Here is a 25,059-nt window from a genome sequence, read left to right as displayed (position 1 = left end):
TTGAGTTCATCACAATTTTAAGGGGGTTTCCAGAGAGAAACCATATATTTCTGAAGCTGGTCCTTGAACTCAAACGAAGGGGAATTCCTTCAAGCAATCATTTGGCACATTAAACGATGCGATGGTCATGTTGAACACGTGCATCATTAGGTAACATCTGGTGTCAAGGACGCTTGAAGGTCACGCAGCTGTTGTGGCCAATGCACTGCAGATAAGTTTGTCCTTTCGCTCATTATCAAGTCTGCGATGATGCAGCCGGTGAAGGGCGTTTGATAACATGTTCTTAACAAGAAATAAAATATGAACTTGCGCTTTTATGATTTATGCTATTCTCACTCGAGAAACTGAGGTCAAGATTTGAAGCGACTGAGTCATATGAAACTTAAGATTTTTGCTAAAAGCTCCCAAGAAAAGAACTGTTTAGTCCAAATGAATTAGCGATCATTATTTAAATGTATTTATCTTCTGGTTTATAATCTTGCATTTGCAACTTTTTGAGATCAGATACCTCAACATAAAGCCTAAAAAAAAGGAAACGTGAAGAGACCCCCAGGATACAACATTATTCCCTTTTGAGGTGGGGATTGTAAAGTGAAATTGTCAAAAGGCAGGGAATAGAAACCCATTGAAATTGGCTAACGTGTACCAAACTGGTACTACAGGTAAAAGCATTAAAATTGTATACACATAATAAACAAGTGTTTATCATAAGTACAACTTGTATGTAATGTACGTGAATTAAATAGCAATATAATTATGTTTTATTTACCTTGGGTGTCAGGTGACCTGAGCTGGTACAATAAAGTTACTGGGTGGATGCAGACAGGGGAGGAGACAGCAGATTTAAACACAACTTGATTTCAAAACTTCAAAAGGTTTTGTTGCTTAAATAACCTCCTTATTCTTAATAATTTTCCAGTACATCAAATGTACACACCAAATTTCTTAGTGAGGGTAACAATGCTTGGCCCTTCATACTTCTGACAATTCCATGCTGTGTTTTCATGGTTATCGAACTTTTGCACCATTTAGCATCACTGCAAGTCTTGGGACCCAAATACATACAGTATGTGTCAAAGTTTTTACAAAGCAAACAAGATTCCAAACTGAATGAAAAGAAATGCATTGTGGGAGGTAGTTTACGATACTGTGATGCAAACATAGCACACCAGCATTTTATATGATATTGACCAATAACAAATAAACATCTTCACCAATCATACACGTGAACAACGTAAAGGTTGAATTGTATACATTTTTAGCCACGAGTAGGGAAAGAACATCTTATTCCACACCTTGAAGTGAAAATGGCTCAAGGTGGAGAGGCCATATCCTGGGGGTTTAATGTATATCCTAAATAACATTAGTAATATATTTTATCGGAGTGATTGTAGGAGTTTCACGACTACATCGATATGAATCAAGAACAGCGCATCTCTGGTTCCAACTTCCCTTTGATTAAAGGGACAGCGTGTATTATTTGACCTCTAGATGTCACTGTTTGGTGTAGGGCAACCGAAAACAAGTTCTAAAAGGCACAAGGAAGAATACAAACTATGGAGACTCAAACTGACCAAAACGTACCTCTTACTTCTTTTTTCCTGACCAGTCTTTTTTTTCATATTATTTGAAAACCCGCAGCATCAAGATGACAGAAAACGATGTCAGCTCCCTTTAGTTGAGGCTTACGTTATGTAACATAAATGCAAATGTCCTCACCTACGAGTATTTTCCCAAAAATGCACATTTATAAGACAGGCCTGTATTTTTGCCTATTATTTAAATTAGAAGTTATTTTATACCTCTCGGAAGCACTAAGTAATACACACTGTCCCTTTAATGACAAAAAATGTCAAGTTTATTAGTGGTAAATGGGTGCACACCCAAACAACGGGATGAGTAAAAAAAAAATTACAATATATGGATATATACATGTTTGCACACATAAATGTAGTAAATTATCAATAAAAAGGCTAAATATAGTGTTAAATAGTTATAATTTCAACATTGTTATTAATAACATGGGAGACTAAAAATGTACACACACACACACACAAGTTTAGCAAGACCACGATTATAAACATAACAGCTCGTCAAAACCAAACACAGAAGGAATTTCCTCCTCTTAAAATATCCTGCAGGCTTCTCTTATCTCATGTAAACATGATTTTTCTACTTGAGCAGATGTATGAGCTGATCCTTCAGATTTTTGGAATGCTCCACGCTGGAGAGAAGAACAAAGCAGCGGCATGAGGTGATGTTATGGCTTAAAAATTGTGCACACAAGCATCGTTTTCCGCCGGAAGCTCGATTGATGACTGGTGTTTAGACTTACTTTTTCTGGATGGCCTCTTGCCTGAATGAAATCAAAGTGCAAGGGGGGAAAGAGATTTATAAGTCTGAAGGTTTAAGGGGGACCGACGGCAAAAATAACTTACTGATATTGTAAATGCGTCGTTATAATGGACATTTTTCGTAGACTCTGAAAAAAACAGATTACAGGGAATTTGTTAGCTGCATTGCACAAGATGAGCCAGTCAACAAGGGCTACATTGCAAATATTTTTCCATTTATCCTGATATTCTTTTTTTTAATCTTTGTAGTATTTGATGACATGTTTAACCTGGAGTACCGCGTCTAATTTAGTTGTGAAAAGCTTGACTATATTGTTATCGATCTTCAAAAACATTTAGCTAAGGAGTCCATTAAACAGAAACAAACATTTGACACTTGGTAAAAATTATCTTCATTTTCATCTAATAAAAAGTAAAAATTCTAAATAAGTAGGTAAATGTATACAATATTTGAGCACTTTAGCCAAAAATAAAAATATAAAAAAATAAAGGTAGCTTACTGGAGACACAAAATTGGAGATCCGAGGCCCAATGGTTTAAAACATGCATCCATCCATCCATCCATTGTCTGCACCGCTTATCCTCAGTAGGGTCACAGGGGTGCTGGAGCCCAACCCAGCTATCTTCGGGCAGTGGGCAGGGGACACCTCGAACTGGTTGCCAGCCAGTCGCAGGGCACACATAGACAACTCGCTCATTCACACCGAGGGACAATTTGGACCTGACAATTAACCTGACATGCATGTTTTTGGAATGTGGGAGGAAACCGGAGTGCTCAGAGTAAACCCACGCAAGCACGGGGAGAACATGCAAACTGGGAGAACTTGCAAACCCCACAAAGGAAGGTTCAATCTCACAACCTCAGAACTGCGGCGCACACATTTTACAATATACAATGATGTAGAAACATATTTAGAATTGTTCTTATTGGGTTTAAGAGATCGCAGGTTCAATTCCCGGCTCCACCGTGTTATATGTCGAAGTGTCCTTGGGCAAGACACTGAATCCCTAATGCCCCCAATAAGCAGGTAGTTGCCTTGCATGGTTGACTCCCTATGGGTGTGTGAGTGTGTGTGAATGGGTAAGTGTGAAGCACATTGTAAATCGCTATATAGATGCATACCATTTACAACCAAATTTTATGCGGCAATCCAGGATAAATGTATAATAGACCAAAAAATGTCTTGTATAAATAAAATGTGCAAATTTGTTTGAAAATTTCAATATTTAGAGATTTTTTTGTTGGAAAATATTCAGGTATAAAATAGAAATACTACTTAAAAAGCAAATTCAAATGTCAACGGGACAACATTTTATGTATTTATTTAGAAATATTTTTATAATACGAAAAAGAAAAAAAAATATATTTTTTTAATTAACATTATGAAATGATATAAAAACCTAAAATGTGCTAAATCAATCAAATGAGCAACATTATTTAATTTCGGTGTCGTTATTGTTGCAAAATATTGTTTAAAAAATAAGAACAGCACTTAAAATGTTTAAATGTAATTTAATCCATTTTTTTAAATTATGCATTCTTAAGGACATTATGCAATGAAAAAAAGGTTATAAACACTAAATGATTACTTGAAAATAAGCAAAATTATCTGCCGGTCAAAATATTACGTGTTTTTTTAATTTGCTTTGAAGATTACTGCTAGGAAAAATACGAAAATAATACAGTACATAAAAGGAGCAAGTTTATACTGTATGTCGACGGTATAAGATTTAATCAATTAATCATTTCTTGTTTGTATACAATTGACATCATGCAATGGAAAAAAAAAAGAGTTGAGACACACTACCTTTAATAAATTAAACTATTTTTCTTGTAATAACACTGATTATAACATTACAGTAATTCTCCTTTGTTTTCATGCTTACATCTTCTGAGTGTAGGATGGCGTCTTCCTGAATTACCATATTTCTTGCTGCTTGACCAAGAAGCTGAAGAAAACAAAATTAAAAAAACATATTAGGCAGGAATTGTAATACTCTTGCATAGCAAAAAGACACGCTTTTATTGGGCTTATTTTGCACAAAGAGTGATTGCTGTAATGCATGCACATCACCGAGCCCCGCGGTTGGGTTAGCATTAGCCTAGCACGAGCCAATCACAAAAATCTTCAATTTTAAACCCCCCAGAATTTACTTCTTGACTGCGGGAAACTTTAAGCACTTGTCGCGTTAAAGCAATGACGTCTACGCTGCAAGCGCCAACTTTGTCAGATAATAATCCCTTTACGGATTGTCCGAACCGAGGCTGAGTTTCGGCGGACGCCATGTTTGTTTTGCAGCGGGGGGTTATGGGAAAACAAAGGAACCCGACGAGCGACAAAAGATTGCGCAGCAATAGTTTCCAAATTTCTGTATGGAGTCAATTAAGATTACAGTATTATTATAACTGTTATCTAACTAATATTACTATTATTAGTATTGTAGCTATCCATATAAACATTAAGCGTATTATTATAATTACTATAACTATTATTAATTTTTTGTTGTTATTATCGTCGTCAACTATATTACTACTTATTTTTAGTGTTAAACAATGTTCTTGTTATTCTATTGCCGTCACCATTATATAATGCAAATTCATTAGAATTTAGATCTATATTGATAACAAAACAATGAGGTGAATGAATATGTTGGTGATGATGGTAAAAACTAAACAAAAAAACGAAATGGAGATACAAACACATAGGGAAAACTTTTAATAAGAAAACAAAACCGAAGTCACTGCACAACTCATAGTTAGGGTAGACAATTGGGAGTTTTGATGCTGGAGGCATCTGGCTCAAGCTCAAACACCACAAAACAGTTATCACCATGACCACCAATGAGAATTACTGTTTTTATAATGGTCACTCTTATTATGTAGTATTTTGAAACTGTATGGAGACAGCAATGATGACGGTGAAAATAGTGATAGTGATGATAATGAGAATGATGATGGAGTGACCTATGTACTTTCGTGAGGTGTTATATGTTAATACACAATCAAAGGGGTAGGATTATATAAGCATACGCTTCTTCCTATTACTTTTCGGACATGTTACGTTAACATTGTTTTTACTTGTTTTGTTTTATTTATGTTGGCGCTTGTTCGAAATAAAGATTGTTTTATACATTCGTTCATTCATTCTCATATTAATTATTATAATGGAAAATACAGCATTTTTAATATGATTAAACCAGTGGCTGACAGAATTATATTTTTATCTCCTAAAAATGTGAAATTAGCAAAAGAAGGTAGGCTTTGCAGAGCATATTTTTCTTTTTTATCGGGTTCTTTGTTATTATTTATTTACTGATTAGGTTGAAGAGAAGTTAGAGCTGGAATTTTGGAAAGCTACATTTGTAGAAGTATTTGAAATTGTCAAGTCATGTTTATTTGTTTGGCCCTTAACCACAATAAGTTTCAAACGGCTGCACAGAGCACAGAGTATTGCAAACTACAGACTATTATTACACCATCCCCTGATCTAAAACCTACATGAGGGCAAGAAAAAAACTCAAAAACCTCAACATGAGGCAAATGAAGAAACCTTGAGAAGGGACCGCACATGAGGTCATCCCCTTCCTGGATGTTGCGAGGGCATCAACAAACAATACACAGACATCATTAACATGAAATATAGGTTATACATAAGCTATAGAATAAAAGTGTGTTTTAAGCTTAGATTTAAACAGTTCCACTGAGGATGCAGATCGAATTGCAGGGGACAGACAATTCCACTGCACTGGGGCCCGAATGGATAACGCTCTCGAACATGTGGATTTCTTCTTGGCTCTGGGGATCACTAGTAGACCAGCATTTTCAAAGCGAAGGCTCTGGACCGGAATATAGGGGGAAATTAAATCTGAAAGATATGAGGGAGCAGGTCCATGCATGATTTTGTATAATACCAGCCGAACCTTAAAAACACATCTTAAGCTAACAGGGAGCCAATGGAGGTTAGCTAAAATCAAGGTCATGTGATCAAACGTTCTTGTCTTCGTAAAAGCCTCACTGCAGCATTTTGTACCAGCTGCATGCAGGCTCTTGATTTTGGACTTCGGGAGACCGGAGAGTAGTGCATAATAGTAATCGAGACGGGAGGTAACAAACGCGTGAATTATAATCTCCGCATCCGACTGAGACGGCATAGGGCGAATTTTAGCAATGTTGCAAAGTGATTATGCCAGTGATAGGCACTATATATTTGTTTTATTTTGAAGGAAAAAAAGGAAATTTGGCAAAAAAATAAGGTAGATGTTGCTAAGCAATGTCTTTTTCCTTGTTGGGTTCCATTTATTATGTATTCATTCATTTATTTGTTTGTTAGACTGTATACTGGTGGTGGAAAATTTGCTTGAACTTTGCATTAAATGTATATACTTTTAAATATAGATCGATATATATTTTTAACCTCCATCACACCTTTAAGTGCCTTTAATTTTCTATATTTTTTCAAGCCACAAATTTACCTAATTGGATAATTGACGTGTTCTAGAGTTGGATCAATGCGAAGCCTTACAAGGTAGGGTCCGTAGTTTGAGGTGTCCTTAAAGGTAGTGTCCTTAACTTCAGAATATCCTACTTGCTCACGCCATCTTCTGACTAAAATCATCGTTACAGCGCTTTTTTGTTGCACATGCAAGTGTGTGAAATTCTTCGATGGGATTGCTTAAACTTCCTTTTTCATCTTTTTGGGGGTTTGGTTTGGCATTTGGACTGCATTTGAAACAGTCCTTTTCTTACTCTCACCACTTTCATCCTGGAATAAAAGAAAACCACGACAAGGCAAACGATATCACTTTGTCCCCCCCAAGCCCTCCTTCCTTTCAGCGTAAAGCGCTTCGTGGTCGGAACAACGATGATAAAAGCAGATAGGCGCGGTGGGAAAAAAATGCAAAGGCTCTTTGAACTCAGTTGGGTGTTGTTAACACATACTTAATGGAGAAAATATTTAATTTTAAACGTTTTTAGGACACCTCAACTACGGACCCTACTTGTAATATTAGTCTACTTTGTTAATTTGTTCAGCTTACTGTCAATTATAAATGTTGGTAATCGAATGCATGAAAATGTACAGTTTGTAGTTTGAAGAGCATAATTATCACTAATTGTCCTGATTGTCATTGGCAATAACATAGTTAACCTTGTTTACCACAAGATTAGATGTGGCACTTCAGTATAAACATGTAATCAAAAACATAAAAGACAAACTAAGATAAAAAAGGAAGGTTAGGATAAATAGGCAAATATTTACAAAGTAGTGCTTGGAAACTGACCAAAGTTGTATGGTGCATAACCATAGTCCAAAATAAGAGTCGGGAAATACAAATTTGAATACACATTTTTTTTAATACATAGACAAAACATATATTTTTTTAGAGGGTGGTGTGCTTGTTTAGGGGGGTGATGGCCCTGTTTTTCCTTGTTTTGAGGGATTTGGTAGCAAGCCACATAGCAGGTGGCCGGGGTAAGAAGAGACCTTTATAATAGCGTTAGCTCTGCTGCTATATCCCAAGCCAGCAATGTCCTCCAGACTGAGTAAAGAGCATCTGATGATTTTCTGGGCTGTGTTGATGACTAAGGTTTTTCTGTCTGCAGCTGTGCACCTGTATACCTGTATAGATTCCACTGCTTTGTAGGAAATTTGTTCCTGGTCATTTTTCGGAACAATGTCTCAAAAGGAAGCTAATTTACTTAGTTATACCTTGCCATTTTCATAAACTATGTAACATAATCTGTTTATTTTGATGTTATGGAGTTTAAATATGAAGCAGACAATTCCATTTTTATGACAAGAATTCCATGTTGATGTTTGATTTTGTTGGCGCTCTTTCAAGGATGCGGCATTGAAGGAGTTGCTTAAAAACTCACCGCCTCCTCCCACTAAAGTGTCTTCTGCTGAGCATTTCTCAAACTCCCTCAAAAATGGAATGGAACCTGTGTTTGTATGCCTGCTTTTTCATGTGCTTAGGTATCTTAGCTTCAAAGTTAAGATCAAGGAAGTCCAATCCCGGCCTCCGGGAGCTTCCTGGTCTCCCGTCCCTCCCTTTCATCGGAAGTCTTTTGAGTCTTCGGAGCGTTCATCCTCCTCACATACTTTTCAAGAAACTGCAACAGAAATACGGGCAGACGTATTCGCTGAAGATGGGCTCCCATCGAGTCGTTATCGTCAACCATTACTCGCACGCTAAAGAAGTTCTGCTGAAGAAGGGCAAGATATTCGCGGGGAGACCCAGAACAGTGGGTACACCTTCTTCACCGAAGAAGTTTGATTGTCTGCACATCTTCATGATCTGGTTTTCCTTTCCTTGGGATTAAGGTCACCACAGATGTGCTGACCAGAGATGGAAAAGACATCGCCTTTGGAGACTACAGCGCTACGTGGAAGTTCCACAGGAAACTGGTCCACGGAGCTCTACACATGTTCGGTCAAGGCTCGACCTTCATTGAGAAGATCAGTGAGTTGAATACATTTGTATGAACGTCAGTTAGTGTTAGTCAGGCAGCACAGCAGCGCAGTGGTTAGCGCATGTGCGGCACAGTTCTGAGGTCATGAGATCAAACCTCCTGTGTGGAGTTTTGCATGTTCTCCCCGTGCTTGCGTGGGTTTCCCTCCGGGCACTCCGGTTTCCTTCCACATTCCAAAAACATGCATGTCAGATTAATTGTCAATAAGCGAGTGTGTTGTCCGTCTCAGTGGCTCCAGCACCCCCGCGACCCTACTGAGGATAAGCGATGCAGATAATGGATGGTGTTAGCTCTGGTCAGAAACTGACCGGCAGAATTTAAAATATTGCATCTGAAATTGGTTGGTGGGATCCCTTGACCACTATTTCCTGTGGTGTGTCTTGGGCCAAGCCCATCCCTCTACAGGCCAATATATGTTTCCACCTGGTTTTGAACCAGGGACCATTCGCACATTGGGCGAATGTGCTAACTACTGCACTACTGAAACCAATTGGTAATGTGTACTAACATAGATAGATAGATAGATACTTTATTCATCCCCGTAGGGAAATTCACACTTCCAGCAGTATCCTTGTGTTAAAAAAATTAAATAATAAAATAAAAGATATAGAATACAAAAATACCCAATATAACGTGTTGATATAGAGTATTTAAATAGTGCTACATAAAATACACACTGTAATAAAAATAGGGTAATATGCAAATGTGGGGGTGGGGTTTAATTCGGGCTTTTACTCCCCCGGGTGGAGTTAAAGAGTCTCATGGCATGAGGAAGAAATGATCTCCTCAGTCTGTCAACATATACTATTGAGCAAAATCCCTTGCTATAACAGATTGGCATCGTACACTGTGTTCTGCATTCTGATTGGCTAAACAGGTTCCCTGCTCATAATCATTTGTTTGTAGCTTGTAAAAAGGGTTTGTTACTCGGTTTGAGGTTGTGAGATATTTCTGGTAAAATTCAGGTGTGGATGTGAACTTTCGATTTCATTTTTAGCTAATGCGTTTTTTTGTGGAGTCCACCTACTGCAATTTTAGAGTAAACAAATGCAAAATAAATACATTAGAAATATACTACAAATATATGGCATTACAAAGTATGGATGTTTATTTTGCTTCAGTACTGAAGTACCGGCAAAATAGGTTGCTTTTCCAAAACGTGGTAATAGCTCCTTTAACTCTGGAGAACCCACGAAGAAAAGGGTACTTGGGTTTTCCAGTGTTAACAGGTCACCACTGTGTGGTGCATGGACAGTGTCTTGGGCAAGTACAGTCTGGCAGCGCCAATCCCTCTCCAGGCTGTCGAGAGAACAGAACTTATAAGATACCGGTAGCAAGAGAGGTCTCTCTGACTCAAATACGGCACCTTCATCATCTGGTCGCTGTTGCTTTCCGGTGCTGCACCACAAATGAGCTCTGAAAGATTTTTATATATTTTTGGGGACCGATATTGTCTTGCAAGTTGATATAAACAATTTTTTTTTTTTGAAACAGAAAATAAATCTAGAAGACATGGAGTTTTACAAGCATTTGTAGTATTTAAACAAATAATTGCAATGAAAAACGTCTTTAAGGGAGAAATATAAAGTGTTGCATTTAATGCCGAGACAAGACTTGGAAAGAGTATGAATATAGTTTGAAATAGATATTTGATACCATAAACAGCTCACATCTTGTTTGCCGGATTCAAGAAAGTTCCTCATCATCCAGTCTTGACAGTTCACTAACTAACCAATAATCAAGTCAAGTCATGTTTATTTGTGACGCCCTTAATCACAAGAAGTCTCAAAGGGCTGTTCAAACTCCAGACTATTATTACACCAACACAATTAGGATGAATGACAAGACGGGTAACCAAAATCCATTGGTATGTGCTAAAAGCACACGTTGATTCTTTAAGTTTCGTATTCCACAGTCAAGACAACAGGAATGATCCAAATCCTACCGCAACCATGATGTGGAGCTTTGTAAAGAATCAGATCTTTGTTAGAGTTTCTTTACTTGTAAAAGAAGTTATAAGGCAAAACGGCCGGATTACAACACAGAATGTCAAACGATGCAAAAATGCTATTATGTTGATCTTTTTTTATCTTTATCTGTTGGCATTATTATTTGTTTTGGAGTAAGTATTTTACACGATTGGATTCACCATTTCTCTGGAGAATTGTGTCAGTGGACTCCCAGAGCACTTATTTGGTGAGCTATACCGGCTTTAAAGTTTTCAGATACAGTGGAACCTCGGTTCTCGACCATAATCCGTTTCAGAACCCTGTTTGAAAACCGATTTGTTCGATCACCGAAATCATTTTTCCCATTTAAAATAATGTAAATCGTTTTAACCCGTTCCAACACCCTGAATGTTTACCTTGAATGTTTAACGTAAACTTAAAGCTAGCCCAGGCTAATCGTACGTTCGCGTAATCGTAATCTTCTGTACGAAAGATTACGCTAAAATGAACGTGTAAAAATAAAAAGGATAAAGAAAAGAATTATGAATAGGATTTCTTACCTTTGTGGTGGTCAGCAGAAAGGCGCAGGCAAGATCAGCAATAGTTGTACGCACTAATTTTCTTTTTTCACCTGTAGCAGCTTTGCTGCTTGCACTGACTTTCTTCGGAGGCATAATTAGGGGCTAAAACACTTTGTACACCTATATTGAAAGCGAAAGCAAAACGAAGCACATCCGCACGCGATAACAGTTGGTCACGAAAAGAGCCATCTACACCCGAATGCCACTCAGAATCGCACCCTAGCGTACGCACTCGCGCATTATCTGCATTCGAACTCCGATTTTTTTGACCGAACAGCGAAGCAATAATTTCTCCAAATTTTTGGTCGGACTCCGATTTGTTCGAACTGGGGGGCGTTCGAAAACCGATGTTCCACTGTACTTGGTTTCAGGCTGTGATGAGAACATTTTGAAACACCTAAGCCAGGGGTGTCAAACTCATTTGAACTCGGGGGCCACACGATAGAACAAACATTCTATCGGGGGCCGGACTAGTAGAATAAAGAGAAAGAGAGAAGGGGAAAGCGAGAGAAAGAGAGAAGAAAAACAAGAGAGAGAGAGCGATACTGAAAGAGATCAAAAAGGAGCAAAAAGCGAGGGAGAGAGAGAGAGTGAAAAGCTAGAGCAAAAGACAGAGAGAAAATTGATAGTGAAAGAGAGAGAGAGTGAAAAAAAGACTGAAAGCGAGAGAGAGAGAAAGCGAAAAGCAAGCGAGAGAGAGAGAAAGCAAAAAGCAAGAGAGAAAGAGAGAGAAGCAAGAGAAAGAAAGAGAGAAAACCGAGAGAGACAGTGATAGCGAGAGAGAGAGAGAGAAATACAAGTACAGCGTTTGTGAGAGGCACCCGGCTTCGGCAACATCAAGTGTACATATTTCAACCTGCAGTTCGTTTTTCTCTTGTGCTTCCCTCAGCGTCTTGCGGGCCAGATCCAATCCCTTACCGGGACTACTCCGGCCCGCGGGCCGCCTACTTGACACCCCTGACCTAAGCTGTCTACTTATTCTTTTAACCTATCTTTTCAATAATCCACGTGAGTTAAAACTGCCTTTGCAGGAATTTAATTATCTTATTTAGATTTGATATTTATTTGTATTTATTCATAATCATCAAATATTTATATCCTAAAAAACACATAGTCCACCTGAAGGACCTAATCGTTTTATGTATATTGTCTTTTCTCTTCATGGTCTTCTTCAGTCTGCACCCAGGCCCAGTCCCTTTGCGCCATCATGTCCGAAAAATCGTCCGTCGACGGTTCGGTGGACTTTTCTCCCGACCTGACTCGGGTTGTCACCAACGTCATCTGTTCCTTGTGTTTCAACTCCACGTACTCGACGGGCGATCCCGAGTTCGAGACCATCCTGCATTACAGCCAGGGGATCGTGGACACGGTTGCCAAAGACAGCCTGGTGGATATTTTTCCGTGGTTGCAGGTCTGTAAACGTATCGTGCTGTACCTGTTTTGAAATGCTCCGAAGAGAAATACACAAGTTTCTCTAGCTACAGATCGTTAATGGGATTTTTGTTCAAACTAATGCCAAGTGGCGTTCATAGACAGCTTCTAGATTAGGCATGGACAAACAATGGCCCTCCGGCTGCTTACAGTAGCTTTTATAAACATACCTCTAATACAGGGGTAGGGAACCTATGGCTCGGGAGCCATATATGGCTCTTTTCATGAGTACATATGGCTCCGAAATAAAATGTAACCATTGCACATCTTTCTGTGGCGTTCCAAAGTCAAGTGATTTCATCCCGATTTTGGTCCATATAAAGCCGAAGCAACTTAATGCAGAAGTTCGTTAAGAAACCATTTAAACTGATAAATAAAAACGCTGGCAAACGACTATGATTGGGTGAGCAGTACAAGTGGGCACTTCCTTCTCTCTCTCCCTCAAAGCAGTCTACAGGGAAAGTGAATATGACGATATGCTTATCGTTTGCAGTAATTTGTGACATTTTTACAAAACAACTTTGCATGCACATTGTTTTGAAACCGGTATCAAGGACAAATTTCATGGAAAAAAATTTGCCTCAACACTCTTAACTGAAGTTGGAAGACAAATTGTAAATGGCATATTTACATTGATTTGGGACACAGGATTTGGCATTATTATCATTTCATACATTTGATTAAATCGTCAAATGACTCACAGTGAAATAAAATGTGCTGAAGAATTAGCTTTTGTTTAGAGAGCGTGTTTGGCAGTTTTTTCAATTTTGTCTGAAAATATATATAATGTGGCTCTCTCAATTTCTTTTTATTTCTTTAATGGCTCTTTGGGTCAAAAAGGTTCCCGACCCCTGCTCTAATGTTTGCCTGTTGGTGCAATTCCCACATTTTACCAAAAGATGTCACATTCAATCCACATTGAACGTTGTTGCAAGTGCCCCATTCGTTCCCAGCTACACTATTGCTGACTGGAACATAGTGAGGTTTTCGCACATGGAAGGGATATTACCAACAACGCTTCTAGTCAAGTCATGTTTATTTGTGACACCCTTAAACACAACGAGTCTCAAAGGGCTGCACATACCACATATTATTGCAAACTGCAGAGTATTATGACACCATCCCCTGATCTAAAACCTACATGAGGGTAAGGAAAAACTCAAAATCATCAATATGAAGTAATCCCCCTTCCAGGATGACCAGGCTGCAATGGATGTTGCAATAACAAATAATACACAGATATTGTCAACATAAAATATAGGTTATTCATATGCTATAGAAGTGTGTTTTAAGATAAGATTTAAACATTTCCACTGAGGTTGCAGATCAAATCTCAGGTGGAAGAGCATTCTTCCCCTGAGAACGCTCTCTTTTTAGTTTAGTTTTTAATTTTTTTTAAGTTGAAATTCAAGCTGTTCATTAAAATGAGCAGGGATTGGAGAGGTGATAGAACAGGGGTGTCAAACTCATTTTAACTCGGGGGCCACAAGATAGAACAAACATTCTGTCGAGGGCCGGACTAGTATATTAGAGAGAAAGAAGAGAGAGAGAATATTAGAGAGAAAGAAGATAGAGAGAGAAAGAGGGAGAGAGAGAGAGAGAGAGAAAAGATAAAAAGAGAGAGAAAAGAAAGGGAGAGGAAGAAAGAAATCCAAAGAGAAATAGAAATACAGAAGGAGAGAAAAGAGAACAGAGAGAAAAGGAAGTTAGAGCAAAAGACACAGAGAGAGAAAGAGACAAAGTGCAACAAAGGAAGAGAAAAAGAGAGACACAGAGAGTGAAAGAGACAGAGACAGAGTGGGAGAAAAGGGGTGGAAGAGAGAGAGAGAGAGAGAGAAATAAATAAATACAAGTACAGTGTCTTTGTGAGAGGCACATGGCTTTGGCAACATCAAATGGACATATTTCAACCTGCTGCTTGCTTTTCTCTTGCGCTTCTCTGAGTGTTGTCTCGCGGGCCGGATTCAATCCCTTAGCGGGCCTGATCTGGCCCGCGGGCCACCTCTTTGACACCTGTGTGATAGAACGATCATGACGGTAAGGAGCAGCAGCGATCTAGGTAGCTGTAAACCTTTAAACACGTTCGAATTATTTGGTCTCTATTGTCTGAATTTAACAAGCTCACGAATAAGTTGTGCTTATTTGTTGATGAAAGAAGTCAGTGTCACATTTTAGCAAGCCCAAGCCTGTTAAGGACTTTGGTAACCCCTTTTTGTCCCCGGAGTCCAATTGTAAACCCCCCCCATACAAAACACATACTATTTTATCAAGCATCTTAGCTTCAAATTAAAGTAGACTCTGCTCAAGGCTAACATTGAAATGATTTAAATGTCTTGGCTACGTTTTTCTGTATTTTGTGTGTATTTGCATTGTATACATTATTTAAATCAATATAGAAAAACAAGTATTTCGCTTTAAAAAATTAAATGTTGAGCAAAAAAAACCACTTCCTTCCCATTTTGCCTTTTGAGTATTCGACATATTTTTAAAATTCACATTTAGTGTTTAAAAGGGGGCATAATCTATCATTTTGCTTCCTTCTTAATATTTTAAAACCAATTTCATGACTACTAGTATCAGACACCAGACACTGTATTGGTAGATATTTAAAATCATATTTGATTTAATGGTAAATGGTCTGCATTCATATAGCGCTTTTCAAGTCAATGAAGACCTCCCAAGAGCTTTACAATGTGCTTCAGACTTACCCATTCACACACACACACACACACACACCAATAGCGGCCATGCAGCCATGCCAGGCGCCGACCTGCTTGTATCAATCAATTATAAAAACAAATCAAAAACTTAGCCATGACAAAAAATGTAAACAAGTGAATGTTATGAAATGATTGAATCAACGACATCACATAGATAACATTTTGTTGTCCTGTTTTTCCCCCTACAGGTTTTTCCTAACGCCGACCTAGATCTACTGAAAAAATGCGTTGCGACCCGTGACAAACTTCTACATAAGAAGTATGAAGAACACAAGGTAAATGACATGGGTAATCTTCAGTCTACAAGTGTGGCCTAAAATGTACCTGAAGGGACCGTGTGTATTATTTGACCACTAGATGTCGTTTGTCATCTTGCTGCTATTGGTATCCACAAACGTCAACCAAAAAATAGAACTAAAACAGTGCTTTTTAGTCATTTTGAGTCTCCGTAGTCTGTATTCCTTCTGCTTTTTAATCGCTCGTTTTTGGTTGCACTACCCCATAATGTCATGGTTGCCATGGCGCCCAATTGGTCCCCGCTGTGTGACGCCAGGTTCTGTCACAGTTGCCACGGCGCCCAATTGTCCCCGCCCAACTGACACCAGCTGAAACGCGTCGACAAATTGCTGCCAAACTACTTAAACGTAGTCTTGCGAGTTGCCTGGTGTCAGAGCGTCTGCGAAACTTCTGCTAGTCTGTGTGATATGCCAAGTCCTGTGAATCTCCATTTTTGCCTGTGTTTTGATCCTGTTTTATTTTTGGCCCGATCTGTTTGATTTCAATCGACTTCCGCGACCATCGATCCCTGGATCGAGTGTGCGCGCATTCCTCTTCTCCCCAATAAATTGTGAGTAACGTTACGCGATTGGGTTCTCATTCCTGTTTCCTGTCCTGGTTCACGACACATAATGTGACGTTTCAAATAATACACACTGTCCTTTTAAATCTATAAACGTAAACGCCTGGTAACCCAACCTGATTTCAGGTCATGCATGGAGAAACTGAATGCTAAGAGTGCTATGTAGCTAACAGTGTTAATTTGTGTTTGGTCCCGCAGGCACAATACAGTGATCATTTGCAGAGAGACCTAATAGATGCTCTCATCCGAGCCAAGCACAGCGCAGAGAACAATAATACGGCGGAGATCAGTGGCCAAGCTGTCGGCCTGAGCGATGACCACATCCTTATGACAGTGGGCGACATTTTTGGAGCCGGTGTGGAGACCACCACCACGGTCCTCCGATGGGCCATCATCTACCTTATACACAACCCTGCGGTAAGGAGATAAAAACCAAAAGCATCCACTTATCACGTTCATAAATTCTATTTACACACAATTACAATTTACGTTGGCGTGGTTTTACAAAGACAGTCCTTTCCTTGGAGTCATAAAATGAATGATCCTAAAAGCATTGTTTACAATTTGATTTTTTTTTTTAACCAAAAAAGCACTTGACTAATATTATACAACAATTTATTTTTCTGCATCAGATCAATAATTCTATCGGCCCAAGATTTTCTACAACTCTTTAAATGAATATGACATGACATACAGGATATTTGGTCCATGATAATTGTAGATAAGGGGAGCTTTGCTTCTCCTACGCATTTTCAAATCAACATCCGGGTTCTGCGAGACTTCGGAGCGTTAACAAAAAGCCGGAGGGGATAGATCTCGTAGAGATTTTTATTACAATGAAATAATCACAGTCACAGTCTTGTTCCACAGACAGACTGAGGAGATCATTTCTTCCTCATGCCATGAGGCTCTTTAACTCCACCCCGGGGGAGTAAAAGCCCACATTAAACCCCACCCCCTTATTTGCATATTACCCTATTTTTATTACAGTGTGTATTTTCCGTAGCATTATTTAAATACATTTTATCGGGTATTTTTTGTATTCTATATCTTTTTTATTATTTTATTTTTTAACACAAGGATACTGCTGGAAGTGTGAATTTCCCTACGGGAATGAATAAAGTATCTATCTATCTATCATCTAGAAATAAAAAAGAAAAAACAGAATGTATTCTGAGCCTGTGAAGAGCTGAGTGCGCGTCACAAGGGTGTCCACAACATGACTTACCGTGGTTTGTATACCAGAGAGTAAAGGGCTGGCTCAAGGAAGAACCAAACATCTCCCCCTCCCTGGCCATTGACCAAATCCTGGACTCGTCTCATTGCATTCCTTGATAGCACGCTAGCTATCACTTGGAACAATGTAAAAAGTGAATGAGACCTCAAATGACCACGAAATATTTAAATATTTCACTCTTAAACGGTGGCCTTGGGGGTATGGCGACCGCTCCGAGACTGGGAGGTTGTGGTTCAAGCCTCGGCCGAGTCATACCTAAGACTTAAGCATTGTTACCCGTTGCCTCCCTGCTTGGCATTCAGCATTGGGGGGGTTTGATCACCTAATGACTCCCAACGCCTCAGTTGGGTTGAGCGAGGGGGCTGGGAATCCCCTCCTCTGAATCAATCCCCCAAAAAGAGTCAGAAATGACTCTAGCCACCTCCCACTAGGAGGATATGGCTGTGGTATATATATATATATACTCTTAAACATAGACGATCATATGGTGAATTCATTACTACTAAATGGATAAAGTAATTGAGACAATCAAATGGTAAGAATTACAGTACTCATACAATTATGACTTAACTATTTAATGTATATACACATATAATATGCACATTATGCAGTAATGCTTTTACTTTAAGCTACTGTATGTCACAGAACATCCTGAATTCAAGGGTAATCCACCTGGAGCTAACCTTTCACTAGCTCAGAGCTACTTCTTTGTGTACTTCTTAGTCAAGTCATGTTTATTTGTAACGCCCTTAATCACGAGGAGTCATAAAAGGGCTGCACGGACCACTTACTGTTGCAAACTACAGACTATTATGAGACCATCCCCCTGATCTAAAACCGACATGAGGGCAAGGAAAAACTCAAAAACCTTAGCATGATGAAAGTCGAGTCATGTCATGTTTATTTGTTCGTCCCTAAATCACAAAGAGTCTCAAAGGGCTGCACAGACTATTATGACACCATCCCCTGATCTAAAACCTACATAAAGGCAAGGGAAAACTCAAAAAGCTTAGTATGATGAAAGTCAAATCAAGTTCATTTGTTTGGCTCTTAATCACAAGGAGTCTCAAAGGGCTGCACAGACCACAGCTTATTGCAAACTACAGACTATTATAACACCATCCCCTGATCTAAAACCTACATGAGGGCAAGGGAAAACTCAAAAACCTTGTTATTGTGTTATTACTAGGATGTAATCATTAGAAAATCTAAAATAGGCCCAGTCAATCACAAAAGTATCTTCCTTAAAACATTTTAGAAGTATCGTGAGTTATTCGAAAATAATGATCATGTATAAAAACAGACTGTAATAACTTGCAACTCGGTGTTCTGTGCTTTGCAGCCTTAGTGCATCTTGGGTTTTAAAATTTCCACGATCCATTATCCATGATTGCGTATTGCTGTAAGCAGGGGACGATAGAACATCTTCATGGATTTTCGCATATTGTGGTGGGTTCTGGCCCTTATTAAGCGCAATAAACAAGGATTTAAAGCTAATTCTTTCGAATTTCAATGAATATCTCATTGACGTAATGGCCTAAAGAGCGTGCACAAACGAGGGTCCAGCAGTGCACCAAAAGCAAAACCCGAAGAATATGACCAAACTTTGTGTGTTCAGGTACAAAAACAAATCCAGGAGGAGCTGGACAGCAGGTTAGGGAGAGACCGGACCCCCCTTCTTAGTGACAGAGGCAATCTGCCTTATTTGGAGGCCACCATCAGGGAGGTTCTACGGATCCGTCCCGTTTCCCCGCTCCTCATCCCTCACGTGGCCCTACAGGACACAAGGTAAGGTCCTCACGGCTTTATAATAGAATTGAAATCAAATATAGAAACCTTTTTTAAGGTCACTGAGTGATTTAGATGGGTGAATTTTAGGAGAACTTTAAAAGATCCTAGGAAATCACGATAACTCCACACTGGTGGGTGATTTTGGAACTAGTCTGTAGGATACTCAGGAGTATTTAGGGATCCCTGGTCTAACTATTATGAAATATATATATATATATATATATATATATATATATATATGTGAATATGCATTGATGCTAAAACCTCATAAGTATTTTTCTTTTGTTTTCTATTAACTTTGATTCAATTGTAAACTACGATTTCTTTTTTTCTAGTCTGGGAAATTTCCAGGTGAGAAAGGGGACCAGAGTCATAGTCAACTTGTGGTCACTGCATTTTGATGAGAAAGAATGGAAAAACCCTGAGCTCTTTGACCCAGGTGAGACCCCAAAAAATGGAATCATGAGAATGGAAGTAGAATATGAAAAAAAAAAAAAGGAAAACATCCCATTCAGGGTGAGCGTTTCCCATACTGAGTGTTTGAAGCGCAGCTATGGTTTGAAAGTAGGGTTTTGGCCCTAAGCTAGGGTTTTTAGGTGCAGCTAGGGTCCTTGGCTAAGGTTGGAAAATGGGATTTTTGGCCTCCCAACTTGGTCTTAAAGTACAGCTATGGTTTCTAGTTAGGTTTTGAGATTTGTGTTTTGAAGCGGAGCTAGGGTTCCTGGCTAGGATTTGAAAGCAAGGTTTTGGGCCTGAGAGGGTTTTAAAGCGAAGCTAGGGTTCCCGAGGAAGGTTTGAAAGTAGCGTTTTGGCTCCAAACTTGATTTTGAAGCACAGACAGGGTTCCTGGTTAGGGTTTGAAAGTAGGGTTTTGGCCCCGAATTACTACTTTAAAGTGCACCTAGGGATTTTGGGCCTGTACTAGGGTTTGAAAGGGCAGTTAGGGTGTTCAGCTAGGGTTTGAAAGTAGGGTTTTGACCCCGAATTACTATTTTAAAGCGCAACTAGGGAATTTGGGCCTGTACTAGGGTTTGAAAGGGCAGTTAGGGTGTTCAGCTAGGGTTTAAAAGTAGGGTTTTGGCTGCCCCAAACTAGGATTTTAAACAACAGTTAAGGTTCAAATTAGGGTTTTAAAGTGCAGCTAAGGTTTAAAAGTAGAATTTTGGCCCTAAAACAGGATTTCAAAGCACAGCTAGGGTTTAAAAGTAGGGATTAAGTCTCAAACTAGGATTTTAAAGTGCAGCTAGGGTTTCCGGCTGAAGTTTAGAAGTAGAGTCTTGGCCCTAAACAATTATATCAACGCACAGCTAGGGTTTAAAAGTAGGGTTTTGGCCCCAAACTAGGATTTTAAAGAACAGTTAAGGTTCCCAGCTAGGGTTTGAAATTAGGATTTTGGCCCAAATTGGGGTTTTAAAGTGCAGCTAGGTTTCCCGGCTAGGGTTTGATGGTAGGGTTTTATCGAGCTGGGTTTTCGAAGCGCAAGTAGGTTCCCAACTAGGATTTGAAAGTAGGGTTCAAGACCCAAACTATGGTTTTAAAGTGCAGCAAGGGTTTCCTGCTAAAGTTTAAAAGTAGACTTTTGGCCCTAAACCAGGATATCAAAGCACAGCTAGGGTTTAAAAGTGGGGTTTTGGCCCCAAACTGGGATTTTAAAAAACAGTTAAGGTTCACAACTGGGGTTTAAAATTTGGATTTTGGCCCGAACTAGGGTTTTAAAGTGCAGCTAGGTAGGGTTTTGGCCTTAAGTTGGGGTTTCGAAGCGCAACTAAGGTTCCCAACTAAAATTTGAAAGTAGGGTTCGAGCCCCAAACTAGGGTTTTAAAGTGCAGCTAGGGTTTCCGGCTAAAGTTTAAAAGTAGAGTTTTGGCCCTAAACCAGGATTACAACACACAGCTAGGGTTTGAAAGTAGGGGTTTGGCCCCAAACTTGGGTTTAAAAGCACAGCTAGGGTTTCTAACTACTGTAGGCTTTTAAAAGTAAGGTTTTCGTCTCGCGGTTAGGGTTACCAACTAGGGTTTTAGAGTTAAGGTTTAAAAGTAGGACTTTGGCCCCGAACTAGGGTTCTAAAGCACAGTTAGTTTCCAACTACCGTAAGGTTTCAAAGTAAAGTTTTTGTCCTGCAGCAAGGGTTTCCAACTAGGGTTCAAAAGTAGGGTTTTGACCTAATACTGAGGTTTCACTCCCAAGCTTCTAATGATAAGACATTTCTCACATTTAATGATAGAAGACTTGATAATGAATTAAAATGATAAATGCAGTTATTTAGGGGAGGTTTCTTTTATAAGCTTTCAGCTTCAATCCCTCATTCGTTTTTTTCTTTTCGAGTCATTTCCTGATTTTGAAACATGCCTGAAAATACAAAAGGAAATGTGAAAAAGGAAATGCCCTTGCGTGCCACGGATCGAATTACAGAAAAGCGAAGGCCGAATCATCAGGAGCAGGAGTCAGAAAACTTTGAGTTTGAAAAAGGGGAAACAAACTGATTGATGTGTTTCATTTTTTACATACCGATACTCTTAAAATCTGAAACCTCGGAAATACATGAGGAAAAGAGATATCATAACCCAATGTATTTTTTCTCATTCGCTTTTACCTGTTTCATCGTCTAATTGTTTAAGACCATTTCATTCAATTAGATTTAGAACACACAAAATTTACAAATAAATGTATCCATTAACTGAAATACTTTAAGAGTAATAGCAGACTAGATTGTTAGAGGGGATGGTAGAAGTAGTAGAGGAATTTACACTGAAAGGGGGATAATGGATGCCAACTGCCATAAAAACCGAAGAAGCCAACAGCAAAATAACAGCTCCCCTTATTAAACTCTAAATGTGATCATTTGCATTGAAAATCATGCCGATGGGCTACTTCAGAAGTGTTTTAATATATGCTTTGGTGACATCTCGTGGACAAATTAAAAACTGTAAGTTGTTGTTTGACCATTAGTGGCTTATTTTTTTTATGCTTCTCTCAGCATCATATGCAGAACCAAATTAAATCTGTCAGTGGGCCTGATATGGCCACGGGCTGTAGTTTAGTGACCCCTTTCTTTGGAGGAATTACAACAATTGACAATAACAAACGTTTCGTCGTAACCTGTCAAAGCTGATGAATTATCAGACTGACTTAACATCACTTTTGGCATGGGGAGCAGAGCTTTCAGCCGCTCTGCCCCTCAGCTCTGGAACTCATTGCCGCCTGACCTCTGAAATTTAGCGACCCCGTCCACCTCAAAACTCACTTCTTCGGACTTGTCTTTACTTGAAAATGTAGGTCTGTTTTCATGTTCTCGATTTGAATGAACGAAAAACTAAAAGGAGTGAGAATAAGCATTCCTCCTTCTACTTTCTTATCAATAGTCCCACAGCTTTATCTTCTCAGTAATTACAAATACCGAACCCCCCCACATATACCCATTTCATCCATTAACGAACGTTTCTCCTCAATCCAGGTCGATTCCTGAACAGCGAGGGCACTTCTCTCATCAACCCGTCCTCCAGCTACATGCCCTTCGGTGCCGGGGTGAGGGTATGTCTGGGCGAGGCCTTGGCCAAGATGGAACTTTTTATTTTCCTCTCGTGGATTCTTCAGCGTTTTACCTTCTCCACGCCGCCGGGACAGCCTCTTCCTTTATTGGAAGGAAAGTTTGGCGTGGTCTTACAGCCGCCCAAGTACAAAGTGACGGTCGCGCCGCGGTCGGATTGAATCCCAACAGATTGTTTCTTCCTCATGCCATGAGGCTCTTTAACTCCACCCCGGGGGAGTAAAAGCCCACATTAAACCCCACCCCCACATTTGCATATTACCCTTTTTTTATTACAGTGTGTATTTTCAACACAAGGATACTGCTGGAAGTGTGAATTTCCCTACCAGGATGAATAAAGTATCTATCTATCTCTATCTTTTATTTTGAAAATAAAGTATTTTTAGGTTATTTCCTTCCTTTGACTATCACTGAAGATGAATAAAAACATGTGCATTAAAGACTACTTCCATGTTTGCAAACTAACAGTACCGGCAAAGCACCCGTGAACACGGTAAATGTCTTTTCATGATTAGTACCAGTCAACCTCAGCCTTATGAAGCAATTATAATCCTTACAAACACGGCACCTATTAACTCACAGCAAAACAGATGATGTAGAATACCCCGACATTAATGGTAATCTAAAATTGTGTTGTAATCTGCTACCACTGACCGAAACGATCCGGATTAGAGCCAAATGGGCAAAACAGGATCAGTTTGATAAAAAAAAAAAAAAGAGTCTTTTCAAATAAAAATCCCGTACAAATTTTTTTTTTACAGGAATATGTCCTATCTTGTGTAGCAGGCGATAACAAATGGACGCTGATTCACAGAAAGCATGCCGTTGTCAACAATTAGTGCAGTTCTTCTATGCACCAAGAGTATAACTAATGATTTTCTGTATCCAGTAGGCATCCATCCATTATCTGCACTGCTTATCCTCAGTAGGGTCGCGGGAGTGCTGGAGCCCATCCCAGCTATCTTCAGGCAGTGGGCAGGGGACACCGAGACAGATAACTCACTTGCTCATTTATACCTAGGGACAATTTGGACCGGCCAGTTAACCTGACATGCACGGTTTGAGAATGTGGGAGGAAACCCACGCAGGCACGGGGAGAACATGCAAACTCCACACGGGAGGTTCGATCTGGGGGCGGCAGTAGCTCAGGAGGTAGAGCGCTCGTCTTGGGATCAAGGGATCCCAGTACGAATCCCGGCTCGTCCGTGTTACATGCCGAAGTGTCCTTGGGTAGGACACCGAACCCCCAATACCCCCAATAAGCAGGTTAGCGCCTTACATGGCTGCACGGCCGCTATTGGGAAATGTGAAGCACAATGTAAAGCGCTTTGGGAAGTCATTGACTTGAAAAGCGCTATATAAATGCAGATCATTTCATTTCATTTTATGACCTCAGAACTGTGCCGCACACGCACTAACCACTGCGCCGCCGTGCTGCCCTTCCAGTAGGCAGTAGAACCTTGTTTTCAAAATAATCTAATGAGGCAGTAGATCAATTTTGTTTGAGTTCTCACTATAAATGCAGTACCCCGGAATACGAAATTAATTAATTCTGAGGTGGGGGGTTGTAAAGCGAAATTGTCATATGGCGGGGGGAAGAAACATATGGTGATGCTTACCTAATGTGATCCAAAGCAGATATAAAACTTCAAAATAGTACAGTGGTATCACAATTTACGAATTCAATTCGTTCTGGGAGTAGCTTTGTAACCTGGAACATTTGTAAGTTGAGACGCCTTTTGAATGTAAATGCGCTAATCTGTTCCGAGGCTCGTAAAAGTATGACATTTTTTGAATAAAAAGCATCAGAACTTGAAACAAATACATGATTATATTAGATTACAGCATAATATACATAAAAGATGAGGCACATCATGCAAAAAAACAGGAAATAATAAAAATATTCCTTTACCTTTTAACTTTATCTGGGGACATGAAGAGCATGCTGGGATTCACACACAGAGTTGCCAGGTAGGACTCTAGGAGCAGAGAACGGCAGCGCATACTGTACTGCATTTTTGACTTTGTATCTTGAAACGCCTTTGTAACTAAAGAATATTTACCCGGTCAGGTACTTTGTAACCTGAAACTTTTCTATGTAGAGGTACCACTATATAT

At 39.4% G+C, this 25,059-nt stretch overlaps 2 protein-coding genes and 1 non-coding gene across 4 annotated transcripts; 1 reads left to right on the top strand and 2 right to left on the bottom strand.

Annotated features, from left to right (window-relative positions):
- Positions 1-751: 751 nt before the first annotated feature.
- On the bottom strand, positions 752-4,680 carry borcs7 (BLOC-1 related complex subunit 7). Its single transcript, XM_088350720.1, has 5 exons — positions 4,510-4,680; positions 4,242-4,304; positions 2,439-2,482; positions 2,336-2,356; positions 752-2,224 (listed from the first exon to the last, which is right to left on the bottom strand). The coding sequence occupies exons 1-5, from the start codon at positions 4,639-4,641 to the stop codon at positions 2,173-2,175; spliced, it is 312 nt and encodes a 103-aa protein (XP_088206846.1). The 5' UTR covers positions 4,642-4,680; the 3' UTR covers positions 752-2,172.
- Positions 4,681-8,256: 3,576 nt separating this feature from the next.
- cyp17a1 (cytochrome P450, family 17, subfamily A, polypeptide 1) lies at positions 8,257-23,381 on the top strand. Of its 2 annotated transcripts, XM_088351787.1 has the most exons (8): positions 8,257-8,598; positions 8,678-8,816; positions 12,532-12,767; positions 15,696-15,782; positions 16,565-16,783; positions 19,222-19,391; positions 19,730-19,833; positions 22,849-23,381. In XM_088351787.1, exons 1-8 carry the CDS (start codon positions 8,284-8,286, stop codon positions 23,100-23,102), a joined length of 1,524 nt encoding a protein of 507 aa, XP_088207913.1. In that variant the 5' UTR covers positions 8,257-8,283; the 3' UTR covers positions 23,103-23,381. The 2 variants fall into 2 exon arrangements, with proteins under 2 accessions (XP_088207913.1, XP_088207914.1); XM_088351788.1 differs by lacking the exon at positions 15,696-15,782.
- Positions 9,241-9,313, bottom strand: trnai-aau (transfer RNA isoleucine (anticodon AAU)). The gene has a single exon. It is a non-coding gene; the product is annotated as a tRNA-Ile (tRNA).
- Positions 23,382-25,059: the final 1,678 nt, after the last annotated feature.

The sequence above is a fragment of the Urocampus carinirostris genome, chromosome 13, assembly GCF_059441175.1.
Source record: "Urocampus carinirostris isolate Australia breed hairy pipefish chromosome 13, RoL_Ucar_1.0, whole genome shotgun sequence".
Lineage (NCBI taxonomy): Eukaryota > Metazoa > Chordata > Actinopteri > Syngnathiformes > Syngnathidae > Urocampus > Urocampus carinirostris.
Note: the sequence above shows the minus strand (reverse complement) of the source record. Positions and strands in the feature narration are given on the sequence as shown.

Excerpts from the sequence above, each read along its gene's own strand:
- borcs7 (XM_088350720.1), bottom strand. The coding sequence starts at position 4,641 with ATGGCGTCCGCCGAAACTCAGCCTCGGTTCGGACAATCCGTAAAGGGA. Across the intron at positions 4,305-4,509 it reads AAGTTTCCCGCAGTCAAGAA|CTTCTTGGTCAAGCAGCAAG; the intron begins GTAAATTCTGGG and ends TGTTTTCTTCAG. Across the intron at positions 2,225-2,335 it reads CAAGAGGCCATCCAGAAAAA|CGTGGAGCATTCCAAAAATC; the intron begins GTAAGTCTAAAC and ends TCTTCTCTCCAG.
- cyp17a1 (XM_088351787.1), top strand. The coding sequence starts at position 8,284 with ATGGAATGGAACCTGTGTTTGTATGCCTGCTTTTTCATGTGCTTAGGT. Across the intron at positions 8,599-8,677 it reads TCGCGGGGAGACCCAGAACA|GTCACCACAGATGTGCTGAC; the intron begins GTGGGTACACCT and ends CTTGGGATTAAG. Across the intron at positions 8,817-12,531 it reads GACCTTCATTGAGAAGATCA|TCTGCACCCAGGCCCAGTCC; the intron begins GTGAGTTGAATA and ends GGTCTTCTTCAG.